The 16,813-nt window shown below is 37.1% G+C and overlaps 1 protein-coding gene across 1 annotated transcript in view; it reads left to right on the top strand.

The window, feature by feature from the left end:
* The first annotated feature begins 331 nt into the window (after positions 1-331).
* COG6 (component of oligomeric golgi complex 6) overlaps positions 332-16,813 on the top strand; it is a 73,788-nt gene continuing 57,306 nt past the window's right edge. The window contains exons 1-5 of the mRNA XM_007521579.3: positions 332-534; positions 3,689-3,832; positions 6,798-6,869; positions 7,943-8,001; positions 13,374-13,485. Of these exons, the coding sequence (XP_007521641.1) occupies positions 382-534; positions 3,689-3,832; positions 6,798-6,869; positions 7,943-8,001; positions 13,374-13,485 (540 nt within the window). The 5' untranslated portion in view covers positions 332-381. The remainder of the gene's footprint in view (positions 535-3,688; positions 3,833-6,797; positions 6,870-7,942; positions 8,002-13,373; positions 13,486-16,813) is intronic.

Raw genomic sequence — 16,813 nt, 5'->3', positions numbered from 1 at the left:
GCTTTCAGGCCCTGGTGCATGATGGTGGAGAAGGACCTGGCCTGGGGGTGACTGTGTTTTACAGAAAACTGAGATATTGTACAAATGTACCAATAATTGTAAAAATAAATAAATAAATAAATAAATCTTAATCCCCCCAAATTTTTCAAAATGACTGTAATTATAGCCCGTTTTGCACAATCTGGTATCTGGCTCCTCCCACCCGATGGCTGTGGCCCCGCCTCTCCTAAATTCGTCTCCTGGGCTGCAGTTAGCCGCCGCGACAGTACCCTCTTAGACTCCAGGCGCATGCGCGGCTCCTCGCGCTCATGCGCAGTACGCCGCAGTCCCGGCAAGGGGCTGAGGTGGCTCCACGTCACCGGGGGCGGGGCTGGTGGCGCTATGGCCGAGAGCAGAGGGGAAGTGGCACCGGTGCGGGCGCCCGGAGCTGCCAATGGCCAAAATAATGGGGCAGGTGGCACTGCCGCGCAGGCCAACAACCCCCTGTCACGGAAGCTGAATAAGATCCTGGAAACGCGGCTGGACAACGACAAGGTGACCGGGGCCGAGCCGTGCCGGCGACTGTCAGGCGCCCTTTCAGGTCTCCCTGGTCCCGGCCGCCGGACTGGGGGAACCCCAGACCCGAGGGGGCCTCTGACTCTACTGGCGCCACTGCGATGGAAAGGGAGCCCCCCTGGAAAGCGAAGAAGTCTCCCTGGGAGTTAGTTTTATTAAAATAAGTTCCTGGATGTCTTTGGTTTCTGGAGGCAAAAGCTGACACCATCCTCCCCCCCTTTTGGGGGGGTATTCTGAGCTGGGTGGAGGGGGCACACACATCAGGCAGGATGAAAAAAAAACAGTGCAAAAGTCTTCTTAACGGGATAGGGCAACGCGATTAAAGATTAGGAGATACTGATACTGTCGCGCCTTCCAGTTGACAAATGCAAAAAGCTAAAATAATTTGCTCCCATCTCCTGGCCCTAGTGCAGAGATGTCTCTCTCTTGGCGTCCTTAGCTGAGCTCGGCTTTGTAGGTGCTTGCTGTATGTGGATAAACTAGCCACATCCTTGCCAAAGAGCTGCCTGAAACTCAGGTTAAACTTTTCAGTGGTGTGTTAGCTTTTTGACTCTTGTATGTCACGGAGGCACCAGGTAAATGGTAAAGTCATTGTAGCATGAGGGGGGGGGGGTGTCTGTATTTGCACATAGAGAAGTGAGAATTCTATGGATACTTCTGCAAGTCACTGAAAATCAGCACTAAAGATATGTATATTAGACGAATACAGTCTTCAAGGTGAGAAAGACATGCAGTGAGTTCACTGCTGGTTAGCTGTAACATCCCTAAAGCCATACATTGGTGATTCTTCTTAGTTTTTGTAAGATTTATTTATGTGACACAGACCTTTGGTAGTGGGAATGGTGTTAACATACACTCCTATTAACTTATAGTCTCATAAATCACTGTTTAATTAATATATTATAAAAAGATTTATTTATGTGAGAGACAGAGAACCAGAGCATCACTGTAGCATATGCAGTGCAGGGGATCAAACGCAGACCCTCATGCTTGAATCTTTATCATTTCAAAATTAGAAATATTCATAGTAACTTTTTTTCTTTTAATAATTAAAAATATTTTTATGGAGCCAGACAGTGGTACACCCGGTAGAGCACACACTTTAGCATGCGCAAGAACCCAGGTTCATAGCCCCCAACCATTCCTCACCTGTAGGGCTGTGAAGCAGTGTCAGGCATCTCTCTTCCTCTCTAACCTCCTCCTTCCCTCTTGACTTCTCCCATTTCTATTAAAAGGGATCTAATGATCACTGATTTCCCAAAAGTAAGTCATTTCGTATTATAGCCATTATGAAATGGTAGTTGGAAAATGCTTCTACCCAGCTCAGCTCTGGCTTATGGTGGTGTTAGGGATTAAACCTGAGACGTCAGAGCATCAGGCATTAGTTATCTATCTCCATCATGTTATCCCTCCAGCCCCTAATTTTATCGTATGGTTAGTAAGTGTTCAGTGTCTAACAGTGACAGTATTCTGGTAAATGGACATTAGTCTCTTGAAATGTTATTACCCACGAGGAAAAAAAATATATATGGAGTGTAACTAGGAAGTCATATCATTAGAAGCTGTTGAAATTGTCATTTGCACCTAAGTCCACATGTTTGTGATTTCAGCATTTACTCACTACTTTATTGAACCAGAACCCAGGACTTTTTAAGGCTGTTGATTATAAGAAGCAACTTCATTTCAGGAGTTTTTTTTTTTTTGTCACAATAAATATTTTTATATTTCTTGTCCACTCTTATCATCTACTCTTACAAAGATGGAAAAGATGGAAAAGATGAAATCTACTTTTAAACAAAAAAAAACACATTACCCCTTCCCTTAAAATCTCTAGTAGTGTCCCACAGTTTCAGTCAGATCGGTCTTTCTGCTGCTTCAGGATCTTTGTGCTATTTGCTTCCTCTGTGTGTGAAGGGCTTTGTCCTTCTTCCTCTCACTCTGGCACATGTAATGTCAGGAATTGAACTTAGAACCTTGTTCTTGAGAGTCTAAGGTTGATCCACTGGGCCACCTGCCTTGCCACATAACCAATTATCTTTAAGTGGCCATTAAGGTTATTTTCAATGTTTAATTCTAGACTATTCTGTAATGGTTAATATTGTAGATATGCACAATGTACAACTAAGTATGTGTTGATTATGTTTTGGAAATAAGTTTAATCTTAAGTAATATTGAGGTCAACCACTATTTTTTGTATTAGTGATTTAATATTGATTTACAAAATTATAAGATAACAGTTGTATAATTCCATTTGCATCACCAGAGTTCTTGTGTTCTCATCCCCTTTGTTGGAAACTACAGTAGTTCTCTCTACTGTGGGCTGATTCCCTATCTATCTTATCTATCTACTTATCTATCTACTTATCTATCTATCTGTCATTATTTCCTATTTTCCAACAGATCTGCCTTAATTTTCTTTCTTTTTTTAGTAATTGTTATAAATGCTTTTTTTTTTTTTAAAAGCTATTTTATTTGATAGAGACAGAGAGAAATTGAGAAGGGAGGGGGGGTCGAGAGAGAGAGACAGAGAGACATCTGCAGTCCTGCTTCACTACTTGTGAAGCTTTCCCCCAGGAAGTGGGGATCAGGGGCTTGAACCTGGGTCCTTGTGTGCTGTATGTAATGTTTATCCAGGTGTGCCACCACCCGGTCCCCTTTCATTTCCTTTCTAAATCACTTGTACACCTGTTACTACTTCTGGGTGTCTTTCCTTTTTTCCTCTTCTCTCTCAGATAAGAGAAATAGTACCTGGCTTCCTCTATCATTTTCCAGATTTGCTTCCCTTTCATTGATGGTATAAAAACAAGAATCCTGGTGACAAATGTTTCATTCAGGTCCTTGTGAGATGGGGATACATTGTCCTCTTTACTTCGCCTATCATTTACCTCTCTGGGAGTGTGGATGCAAATTCTTTTTAGGGTGCAGAAGGTTGCAGTTCTAACTGCTTGTCAGCTGAACATGGGCATTGGCAAGTTGATCTCGATCTATACCCCTTAGCCTTCAACTGCTATTTAAAAAAATATTTTAATAGAAATAAAATTATTTTAAAATGATTTTATTAACTTTTGACTTGAGGTTAGGAAAACATTTGAAAATTGGTCCTAATAAATTTCTTCTTTTGTTAATTGTTTAGGACATGTTGGAAGCTCTCAAAGCACTTTCAACCTTTTTTGTTGAAAATAGTTTGAGGACTCGGAGAAATTTACGTGGTGATATTGAACGCAGAAGTTTAGCCATCAATGAAGAATTTGTAAGCATTTTCAAGCAAGTGAAGGAAGTATGTAAGCTGTTTTTATTTAGCATTTATTGAAAACTTAATACATGCCTGGCTTTGTGCTAATAAGTATTTTTATGGATTAAGTTGATATGTTTGATATTCATGTGACATGTTCAAATGTAAAATTTAACTGCTGGTGAGACCTAGTAGGCTTTGATAGTAAACATTCTATATTTAAATCATAGTAGCACCTCCTACAGTGTGTAAATTACTCCACTTTTAGAGACACTAAACTTCAGCTTCCCCATGTTGTGATACAGCCATCAGAGTGATAAAAATCCATAAGGTATAAAGACTAGATTTTGGCTCAGGAGGTGGTGTATGATAGAACATTGGGCTTGTAAAAGTGGAGTTTAGAGTTTGATCCCAGGCATCACATATGCCAGGGTAAGGCTTTGATATCTTTCTGTATTTATCTTGTGAACTAAATAAAATGAATCTTAAAAGGAAAAAAAAAAAGGAAAATGTAACTGCTGGACTGGAAGGATAGTTCATCTGGATCATGAGTCTGCTTTGTTGTGTGCATAACTCAGGTTCTAGCCCCACCTCTGCTGCACTGGAGAACGTTTTGGTGCTGTGATACCCTTTCCCTCTGCTTCTCTCTTACCATCTGAAAACATCAGCCTATAGCAATAAAACCTAGGTGAGAAAAGAAAGTAATTGCTTACTGTAGAAATAGCTAGGTCTTTTAAAAAATCTGTTGGTACAAGAGATAATAATCAACTGACATTATAGCAGTTACTTAGTAAAAAAAGAAATGGATAAACTATGTAACATTAAGGGCTATTGGGACTTAGTGACTAATTAAATTCTTGCATATGTTGAAAGTGGTAAGGAGTCCATGGATGAAGAGTGTTACTGACAAAATTCTGAGAATTGGCATGATCTAACCTGTTGATAACTTTCAACAAGATAGGGAGAGGCACTATTGTTAATTTACTAAGCTTTCATGTTTGCTTGTTATTATTATAAATTATCTATTACATAAAAGTTAGATAATAAGAGATAGAACAGTTACTTATATGTCCATAGCCCAGAAATAACCACTGTCAATATTTTATTTATTTATTTATCTGTTTATTTTTTAACAGAGCACTGTTCAGCCCTGGCTCATGGTAGTGCAGGGGACTGAACCTGGGACTTTGGAGCCTCAGGCAGGAGAGTCTCTTTGCATAACCATTATACTCTCTACCCCTGCCCGACTGTCAGTATTTTAATATATGGCCTTTCCTATGTTCTTCTGCACTTATATTGGTCTATCACCACATATTTTTTGCGTGGAAAAGCATAGAAAAACATGTCATGATTTTTCCAACAGCCCAGTATATTTTTTCAAAAGATGGACAGGTATGGGTGAAGGGTGGCTTGCATGCTTGAGGCCCTAAAGTCTACAGGTTTAATTCCCAGCACCACTTTATCCCAGAGCTGACCAATACTCTGGTCAAATCCTGTCTGAGAGATTTCAGAATGAGAAATGGTGGTTATAGACCTTGGAATGAGGAGTTGATTGTCATCACTGCTGTAGTTCCAAACAAAACAAGAAAATCATAGCCTCCTTCCTCATCCCAGAATTACACCACCCGACCACCCTTCCCAGGGTAAAAGACCTACTGATACCAGACCAGATTACTTTGTCCACCCAGTCACTCCAAGGCTGCCTCCAATAAACCAGCTTGGCTCTCAGAGAGGCATGTCTCTCTGTGTCTCTACTTTTGCACTCTGATCCCAATTTTTTTTCTATCACTCCCCCATTCCTTCTCATAATAAGTAAATTAGTCTTTCCGAAGAGATAAATTGCATGCATTTAACTACTTAAAAATTGGGAAGGTATATGCTTTATATTACTTTCAATTTTATTTATTGGTGCCTGTTGAGAGAGATTATAATTTTTTTAAATATTAAATTTTTAAAAAAAATCTTTATTGGATAGAGATAGCCAGAAATTGAGAGGGTAGGGGATGATAGAGTGAGAGACAGAGAGATACCTGCAGCCCTGCTTGACCACTCATGAGACTTTCACCCTGTAGGAGGGGACCAGGTACTGAAATCCAGGTCCTTTACACTTTCTAACATAAGCCCTCAACCAGGTACATCACCACTCGGCCCTGAGAGAGATAAAAATTAAAGCAAGAAGCAGAGCATCCCTCTGGTACATGTGTACTTCACTTAAATGAAGAGATCTCTGCATGCCTCTGTTCACTGCAGTCCTGTATGCAGTGGCTAAGTGTTTTGGAATACAAGTAGTAGAAGTACCCAAGGGCAGATGAGTGGATAAAGAAGATGTGGTATATAAACACAGTGAAGAAAAGATTAGCTCTTGCCATTTGTTATTATAACACAAGTGGAACTGGAGGGGGTTATGCTAAGTGAAATGAACCATAAGACTTAAGACAAATACTGGATCATCTCACTCATGAAAAATTGAAGTTACAAAGCAAAGATAGTGTGAAACATAAATGAACCATTGTTCTATACTTGCAGGCTTGGGCTGCTGTATGGTTAGGCAAGACTTAAAGTGGGGAGGGATGGTGCACAGTGGGCTGTAGTAGACAAAAGAATGGCACTTGCATGGAAGTAATGGCACTAACACATGTAGGGGGTGATTTGAAATTGTACCTCTCAGATAACACAGACTTTTAAAACAGTGGTTTCTCAATGAATGATATAAAAAGTCATATATTGGTAGGGATAGATAGCATAATGGTTATGCAAAAGGGACTCTCATTGCCTGAGGCTCTGAAGTCTCAGGTTTGATCTTCTGCACCAACATAAGCCAAAGCTGATAAGTGCTGTTTTTTTTTTTTAAAGTCATATACATTTAAAAAGTCATGATGTATTTTTTAGTCTTTAATATAGAATTCTCATGCTTTGGCAAAAATAGGCCATAAAAATAAGAATTTAAGAGATGAGGGATTGTCTTGGTAGTAGTTTATTTAAGGCTTGATATTACTTTTCTCCTTTACAGGAACTTGAAAGCATCAATGAAGATGTTCAAGCAATGAGCAGCTGCTGTCAAGATATGACAAGTCGCCTCCAGGTACTATATAATGGTTGGTTTTTGCATAATCCTTCGGATAAACTGTTAGGCTCACAAAACTTATGTATATAATAAGTCAAGTTTAAAATAACTCTGTTTATTTTTATTCATACTAGTGGTATTAATATTTTGAAGATCTTCAGACCAGGTGCTAATATTATGAATAGCTCAGTCATGAAAATACAGTCCTTTAAGGGGTAATTAACAGATAATAAAAATGCTTCCCCCCATTTTTGTTGCCCTTGTTACTGTTATTATTGCTATTGCTGTTGTTGTTGCATAGGGCAGAGAGAAGTTGAGAGAAGAGGGGAAGACAGAGAGAGGGAGAGAAAGATAGACACCTACAGACCTGCTTCACCACTTGTTAAGTGACTTCCCTGCAGATGGGGAGCAGGGAGCTTGAACTGGGATCCTTATGCTGTTCCTTGTGCTTTGCAGCATGTGCACTTAACCTGCTGCACTACTGCCCAGCCACCCAAAATGCTTTAAAAAAAAAAAATATATATATATATATACAAATATATCTGGGTATATATATTTGTATATATATACAAATATATCTGGGTATATATATTTGTATATATATATACAAATATATCTGGGTATATATATTTGTATATATATACAAATATATATCTAGCTAATAGTTTATTAGTGTTGTTCAATTAACTTTAAAAGCTCTTTATTTACACATTGATCTAACCAGTAATGCTAATGGTATAGAATTTTAATAGACTTTTTGATTCTTCATATTCTATACCTCCAGAAGAAATTAGTTCCTTAATGTATTAAGTGCTCATTTTTTTTAGATTTTTCAATTCTGGAGTGTAATGTCTGATGTTATTTACTGTAAGTCTGATAAGTCTGTACTCTACTAAGTAGTCAAATTAGTTTCTTTTGTTTTTTTACTAAAGTGCTGCTCAGTTCTGTTTATGGTAGTGTTGGGGATTAAACTTGGGCCCTCAAAGCTTCAGGCTTGAACATCTGTTTACAATGCTATCTCCCCCTCCCAGAACTAGTTTTTTGAGTATAAAATTGAGATGTATTGATAGTAGATGTGCTTATGATTTTAGGCAGCAAAGGAGCAGACTCAAGATTTAATAGTAAAAACCACTAAACTTCAAGCTGAAAGGTAAGTGTTTATAGTCACTTTGTCACTAATTTGAAGATGAAGTGCAAAAAAAGCTATAGACAACTGCAAATGAAACATAAAACAAAGTTCTATACTATTCTCTAATAGGAAATTAAACATAAAACAATAGTTCAGGAACATGAAATGATCTTGGTGTTAGAAGATTATTTCCTCTTTATACTTATAATTTTATACTTTAATATTTGATATGAAATTAAAAAATTGCTAACTTTTTAAAAATGTAGTTTTATTTTTCTTTCAGTAATTTCATTATTTTTTTTAAGGCTATTGTCTCTCAGTTCTGAATTTTAGTAAATTCTCTTTTTTCATTCAGAATTGATTAAATTATTCAGTATAGTGTTCATATAGGTATACTGAGTAAATGTGTGGCTTGGAGTGAGTAGGGTATAAGTTTTTGTTATGTGCTGAATATTGTTAAGCAAAAGCTCCTCATCACTGTATGTCTCATGTTCTGTGTATTATTAGATAGAATATTACACCACTGTTCTGCAATGTACCTTCCTTTCTCTCCTTCTTTCTTATTTTTTTAAACATTATTTATTTTTTTTAATAAGAGAGGGATGCAAGGAGAAAGATACAGAGACAGAGACACAAGAGCACTGCTCAGCTGTGGTTTATGATGGTGCTGGGGACTAAATCTGGGGCTTCAGCTTCAGGTGTGAGAATCTGTTTGCATAACCATTGTGTTGTCTCCACAGCAACCGCCCCCCACTTCCCTTGTTAAATTGCCACCATTGGGCCTTGGTGCATGCACTATGAATCTAGTTGTTGTTGTTTTTAATTTATATAATTTTTATTTATAAAATGGAAATATTGATAAGACCATAGGATAAGAGGGTTACAATTCCACACAATTCACACCGCCAGAATTCTGTATCTCATCTTGATAGCTTTCCTTTTCCTTATCCCTCTGGGAGTATGGACCCATGATCATTATGGGGTGCAGAAAATAGAAGGTCTGGCTTCTGTAACTGCTTCTCCTCTGAACATGGGTGTTGGCAGGTCGATCCATACTCCCAGCCTATCTCTCTCTTTTTCCTTAGTGGGGCAGGGAAGGTGGAGCTCCAGGACACATGGTGTGGTCATCTGCCCAGGGAAGTCAGGTTGACATCATGGTAGCATCTGGAACCTGGTGGCTGAAAAAGAGTTAAGATATAAAACAGAACAAATTATTGACTAATCATGAATCTAAAGGCAAGAATATTGCAGATGAAGATTTGGGTTCTCAGTTTTGGAAAAAGCTAGTCGGTCTATTTTAGGATTTTCAATGGGCCGATGATTTTACTAGTTTTTGCCTGTGCCTGATATCTAATATGCAGGTAGACTCAAGTTATTGTCTGGGGAGATGGTTTCATAGCTGGTTTTTTTTGTTGTTGTTGTTTTGTTTTTTGGACAGAGACAGAGAAATTCAAAGGGGAGGGGAGATAGGAAGGGAGAGAGAGACAGACCAGCAGCATTACTTCACAACGCAGGTGGGGACTGGGGGCTTGAACCCAGTCCTTGCACTTGGTATTGTGTGCACTCTACTGGGTATGCCACAGTTGGCCCTACAAAGTTACATGTTTGGATTATCATCTGATCATAAAGTCTTTATTCATATTGATATTGATGTTATTATTATTATCACACCAGAGCACTGTGTCAGCTCTGTTTTGTGGTAGTGCTAGGAATTGAACTTGGGAGATAATGAATATGCAGTGCAACTAACTTAATGTCAAGAAAAGAACATAAAATAAAAACTAAAAAATAATATAATGGATTTTGTAATGTATATAGGACTCTGATTAATGTTAATTGGAGGCGCTGTTAGAGCATTGCAGACCGATGCATCCATATATCCTCAAAACTATTTAAGGAAGTTGTTTATGCTCATTATTTCAATATGCCTATGAAAATGTTTTGTCCTGCTATGCTCTTGGGAAGTGAATATTTTTGACATTCTACTAGTCTTAAGAGCTACAGATAATTTTTGACATTCTAGTATTACAAGATGTGCCAAGTGAGCATTTGTGTGAGTGTATTTTGGGAAAATTACATAGCAGACTATGCCAGCAGGTTCCTGGGATGTAGCAGAGAGTTGTTTTCCATTTTTAAACATTACCTTTTCTTATTAGTAAGAAAGTTAGCAAAATTAAAATAAGTAGTTAGCTATAGAAGCAAATGCTATGGGCACATCCAGGCAGTAGATTCATATTCAGACAAATGTAGAAATGATAAGAATATTTTTCTGGTAAAAAAGAGGTTAGTGATTGTGACAGCTGATAGATATAGCTTGATATATAATAGAATTGTCCTGAAAGTATTGCAGCTTAACATTTCCCCACAAATTTCATTAACAGAAGATTGATTTCACTGTTAATTGGGAAATACTATTTCTACATGAAGATACTTCTGTATTTTATTTATCTTGAGTATTAACTGAAATCACTGTTCCTGATGGCTATTGTTTCTAGCCAGTTTTCTCTCTGGACTCAGAGAAAATGTAGTCTCTGGTGATTGTTTCTTTTTGAGGTATAATGTGTTGTAGTGGAAAGGATGTAGGCTTTGAAGAAAAAGTGTAAATTCTGATCTTGCCCATGGATAAGTTAACTTTATGCAAGTTCTTTCTCTCTCTTTCTTCCTTCTTTTTCTTTCTTTCTTTCTTTCTCTCTCTCTTTTTCTTTCTCTTCCTTCCTTCTTCCCTGCCTCCCTCCCTTTCTTTCTACCTCCCTCCCTCCCACTAAGTGTTTCATTAAAATTTTAGCTATCTGCATAAGAGAAAAAGTAGTATTTCAGAGTTTAGATATACATGTCATTATTGGTGAATCAGCATTGTTTTCATTTTATTTTGATATGTATGTTTCTTTTTAAAAAAGATTTTATTTATTTATTAATGAGAAAGATAAGAGGAGAGAGAGAAAGAACCAAGCATCACTCTGGTATATGTGTTGCTGGGGCTTGAACTCAGGACCTCATACTTGAGAGTCCAGTGCTTTATCCATTGTACTACCTCCCAGACCACACTATTTATGTTTCTTTACCTTTTTTTAAAATCTTGGTTTATATGTTATGTCCTATTTTTGTATTAGTTTTTCTTATTATTTTGAAATTACTTGATAGAGGTAAGCCTAGCAGGAAAGGTTAAAAGAGTTATATTTTCAGAAGAAAAAGATACCACAAAGTTCATGTTCTGGGATGGTTTCAAGTACTTATATAAAAACTAAGTGGTCTGTTTAATTTTTTTAAAAGATTTTATTTATTTATTCATGAGAAAGATAGGAGGAGAGAAAGAAAGAATCAGAAATCACTCTGGTACATGTGCTGCTGGGATCAAACTCAGGACCTCATGCTTGAGAGTTCAATGCGTTATCCATTGCCCCACCTCCTGGACCACTAGTCTATTTAATTTTAAATACTCAGATAATATATGTCTTAGAAATTTATGGGGAGCTGTGTGGTGCACCTGGTTGAGTACACAGGTTACAATGCGCAAGGCTTACCAGGGGAAAAGCTTTGTGAGTTGTGGAGCAGTGTTACAGGTATCTGTCTATCTCTCCTTCTCTATTTTCCCCTACCCTCATAATTTCTTGCTGTCTCTATCTAATAAATAAAGATAATAAAAAATTTTAAAAGAAATTTATATGTATATATATTTCCTTTTGAAAAACAATGAGGTTTATAATGTGACATGCTTGAATCATTTTTTTTTAACCTATAAGACACCTTCCAAAATGTTTTTGTGTTACTGCATATGGTTCCAGTCTTATTTGAAATCTTTTGCAGTTATTCTATAATGTGTTTTTTATCATATTATAAGTATTACTGTCATGATTGTCTGAACACATCTCAGATACTATAGCCCAGTCTGGTCAACTACTATAGAAGTGGTAGTTAGAAGTAGTTAAAAAAAACCCTCCAAAAGAAGTCATATTTTAATTGTGATGTAAATAAGAGAAGGTCTGCAGCACTTAACACCTGGTGTCACACCACATCCTGAGTTATTTAGTGCCTGAAAAAGGCTAAATCTGGGCTGGGGTTGGGGGTGGATAGCATAATGGTTATGCAAAAAGACTTTCATGCCTGAGGCCCTAAGGTCCCAGGGTCAATCTAGCACCACCATACACCAGAGCTAATCAGTGCTCTGGTTTTGCTTGTGGGTTCTCTCTCTCTCTCTCTCTCTCTCTCTCTCTCTCTCCTAAAACAAACAAACAACAACAACAAGTTTTTTTTTAAAGGGTAAAACCTTGCTAATAATTAGTTATATAAATACTCTCGAATCACTGGACCAACTGTCACATTAACTTTCTGCTGCAATCTTGGATACTTTGCTGGGAGGAATATATATGACAAAACTAAAGAGTAACTTTATTTCAAAGTAGATTGGTCTTTATTGTTCTACTTTAAAAGTTGTCACCTTCAGTAGCTCTGTAGGTAGCACAGTGTACAAAGCATGGGACTGTCAAGCATTGAAGTTTCAAGTTCAGTTCCTGATGTTACATGCATTGGAGTGGTGTTCTGATTCTCTTTCCTCCTTTCTCAGACCATTTTTTTTTTATATATAAAGTCATTTTAGATACCAAGCCTTTATGTTAGTAAGGAGGCCATTGCTAAACATACTTTTGGGACAAATCTTTTATAGATGTAGAGCCTGTAATTCAAAGTCTATTTCAAGGATTAATTTTTTTTTGATATAGTCTATCACTATTTGGAATGAATTTGAATAATTAAGTGGTAATACTGGATTTGGTTAAAATGAAACTATAGAGAGACTAATTTTCATTTGTATCTAATATACCAGCTAGAATATTTTAGTTGAAATGATTAATTTGTATAATCTTAAGGAATTTTAAGAGACACTGTGATTATTTTAAATCCTACATGTTAATGATCCTATATGCTTTATGTAAAAGTGTAAAATGAAACCTGTTAAGGCATCTTTTAGTTAACAGTAGTGATTGAGGAATTTTGCCATGTTTCTGTATAGATTTAACTAGGCGATTTACTTATTGAGACAAATAGAGCATTACTGCCACCCAGAGGATATTTTATTTCTAACTTCCTATGTTTTTCAGCTGTAGCCTTTGACTTTGTAATATATAACTTAACGACTGACTTAAACATACAAATAATAAAAGGTGAACTGCACTGTCCCTAAAGATATTGTAATATTTGTCTTTGTTCATTCTTACTTGACAATTAGATTTTGGAATATTACTGCCCTCCAAATACTAGTTATGAAACACATTTTATTTGAGGCAGGAATTAGAATCTTCATTTTCACTCGACAAAGTTGTTACATCAGAGAAATAATTTACTTTAATGCTATGCAAATACACAATGGGCTTAATATTTTTATTGTTTTCTATTTATAGTCAAAAATTAGAAATCAGAGCACAAGTTGCAGATGCTTTTTTGTCCAAGTTTCAACTAACTTCTCATGAAATGAGTCTTCTCCGGGGTACAAGAGAAGGACCAATTACTGAGGTATCTTTCTTTGCTATAATCATTTGAAGTACAGAAGTCAGATGCTATAGAAAAGTTGCTTCTTTAGGTGTTAGTTTTTTATTTGAAAAAAAGATTGATTTAAAAATACTTTTTAAAAAAATACTTTTAAATCTGGAAGTTAAGGTGCATATTTTAAAATTACTTTAATTTGCTTAATTTTTTTTCTAAACAATAGATGTACATTTTTGGGAGGTCAGACAGAACACAAGACTTATGTAGAACATTTATGTCACTTTTTCCCATTCTTAGATAAAAGGTTTAAATAATTTATCAGTCATTTTCAGCCTTATTAATTGCTTGTTTTGTGAGTTTTGTTTTGTGTTCTAGATAAATGGTTTAAAAGAATATGTCTTGATTATCTGTGTTTACTACTTTATACTAGTTTCCTATCATGACATGTAAGAATGCAGCCTTTCCCTGGCCATATCCCCTCCTTTTACACATACAGAATCTCTTTCCTTCAGATTTCACAGCATAGTTCTATCACATCTTCTGTTTTCATTGTAAGGACATTACAGTGAGTGTCTGTTCTCCTATAACATTTTCTTTTTGAATTTATGAATTCCTCGTTTTTGCATCTAATTAATTTTCTTAGCCTATTATTCTTTCCAAACTGATATAGAACTATAAAGCCTCTAAAAAATTTTAACAACATGGTGGTGTTTCCTTTCTTTCTTTTTTTTTAATTTCCTTGAAGTTACTCTTTTTTTTCCCAGAAAGAAATTCTTTTTTAAAAATATTTATTTATTTTCCCTTTTGTTGCCCTTGTTGTTTCTTATTGTTGTTGTAGTTATTACTGTTGTTGTTATTTATGTCTTTGTTAGGACAGAGAGAAATGGAGCGAGAAGGGGAAGACAGAGGGGGAGAGAAAGATAGACACCTGCAGACCTGCTTCACTGCTTGTGAAGGGACTCCCCTGTAGGTGGGGAGCTGGGGGCTGTAACTGGGATCCTTATGCCAGTCCTTGCGCTTTGCGCCACGTGCTCTTAACCCACTGCGCTACTGCCTGACTCCCAGAAAGAAATTCTTTAGTGTCATTATTGGTGTTATCTACCAAAGCCAACTGTCATTTTCTGGATTTTGAGGGCAGCAAGTGGTTTTGAGGTTGAGATATGGTCTCAGCTGAGCATCTCTTGGTATGTGCTTCTTATCTACTGCTTAGCCTGGAATAGAGTGCATCACTTGGCTGTAGGGAGTTTAAGTAGGTGATAGAATGGGTAGGGTATTGCTTTGTAGTATTTGGTTTGAGGAACTTCATGGATTTGAAATAATTTACATTTCACCTTCTCTTCCCATGGTAGTAATGGTAAACAGTAGTAGTGACAATGTTTTTAAATTCTATTTTCAGAGAAAAACAGCATATCCATAATTTTCTGGAAGCTTATTCCCTGATACATTTTTTTGTAGAGCAAAAAGATCTTGGCATTTAGAATTAGTTAAGTCATATATATATTAATATATATTAATTTTATATATAAAAAGGGAACGGTGACAAAACCATAGGATAAGAGGGATACAACTCTACACAGTTCCCACCACCAGAACTCCATATCCCAGCCCCACCCTTGATAGCTTTCCTATTCTTTTGCCCTCTGGGAGTATGGACCCAAGGGATGCAGAAGGTGGAAGGTCTGGCTTCTGTAATTGCTTCCCCACTGAACATGGGCATTGACAGGTCAATTCATACTCCCAGCCTGCCTCTCTCTTTCCCTAGTGGGGCAGAGTTCAGGGTAATTGGAGCTCCAGGACACATTGGTGGGGTCTTCTGTCCAGGAAAGTCTGGTTGGCATCAAGCTAGCATCTGGAATCTGGTGGCTGAAAAGAGAGTTAACATATAAAGCCAAAGAAGTTGTTGACTAATCATGAACCTTAAGACTGGAGTAGTGCAGATGAAGAGTTGAGGGGTGGATGTCTCCGTTTTGTAGATAGCTAGTAGGCCTCTTTTAGATATATTCCAAAGGGTTTGTGGCTATACTAGGTTTGTGGTTTTTTTTTTTTTTTTTTTTCCCCTGAGCCTGAAATCTGATATGCTGGTGGATCCAAGTTATTGTCTGGGGAGATGATGTCATGACTGGAAAAAGGACCGGAAAGCTGGATCAGGGAAGAAAGTAGCTCCCAAATATAGGAAAGGTGTATAAGTATTGTTGACTATAAACCCCATTGATTTGATGTGATCTGGGGCCCATATTCAGCTTAGGAGCCTATGTGACCTCTGCATCCCTGTAGATCTGAGCTTACATTCTATGGTCATGAGTAGGAACATCCCAAGCTGCCCCAATATTAGGACCCATCTTCCTCAGGTGTAGCATAGAGTATATTGTCCATTCTCCCTTTGGAGGATCGAACATTCTCTACCATTGTTGATCCAAGTTGAGGGCAAGGTCCTATGGGGGCCTTCAAAGGGGTCTATTGTGTTGTTCCTGATAGAAATGACCGGTAACAATGGAGAGAGGGATTTGTTTGAGGTCTAGGCCCATCATGTCTGTCTGGGAATCTCAGGACTCCCCAAATAGGGCCCCAGCTGATAGTGACTAAAGAGTCATCATTAAAGTATGCCAGTTTCTTGCCCTTATTCAGCTTTTGCAGTCCTGCTTTGATAAGGTTAGCTTTGGAGTGTGTGTGAGGGAAGTGTAATAGGAAGTCTTATATATTTAGTGAATGTCTCATACATTCAGTGTTGCATTTACTTTTTTGTATGTGGAAAGCAAGAATGGGCATATTAAATATCTATAAGTCGAAGTTTTATATAAGAAAATCATTCTTCATTAAGTCACAAGATGTGTGATATACAGCATATTTCTCTTTATAAAGTAGTCGTTATGCTTGCAATTCTCTCACTAAACTGCACTCTCTTTGAGGATAAGGGGTTTTGTATTTCTAAATTTTGTATTGCTGGTAGTGCACTGTTTAACACACAGTAGACATTGAATTAGTACATGGTTTATGCTTTTATTTTGTTTCTGAGGCTTCAACAGTTCTAGACCAACTTATTCAGATAGAGACGGAGAGAGGGAAAGATAGCACAACACCGAAATTTCTTCCAGTGCATAGGAGGCTGGGCTCAAACCTTGGTCACAGCATGACAAAACAGGTGCATTATCCAGGTGAACTCTTTTGCTGTTTGAAAATGAAAATGAATATCTGTTTTGGTTTCTATCAATATTTAGAAAAAGTTTCAGTCAGCATAGGGAAACTTCACTGGCAGATAAAATATTTGCTTATGCTTCATAGTGATATTTTAATTTACAATAGTGTGATTTTCCTGCAAGTGTGTACATTTTAAATGCACAGTGTTCATTGAGTTATC

The sequence above is a fragment of the Erinaceus europaeus genome, chromosome 7 (assembly GCF_950295315.1).
Source record: "Erinaceus europaeus chromosome 7, mEriEur2.1, whole genome shotgun sequence".
In the NCBI taxonomy this organism is placed as follows: domain Eukaryota; kingdom Metazoa; phylum Chordata; class Mammalia; order Eulipotyphla; family Erinaceidae; genus Erinaceus; species Erinaceus europaeus.
The sequence above is the reverse complement of the archived record's forward strand: the minus strand, read 5'-3'. Positions and strand labels throughout refer to the sequence as shown.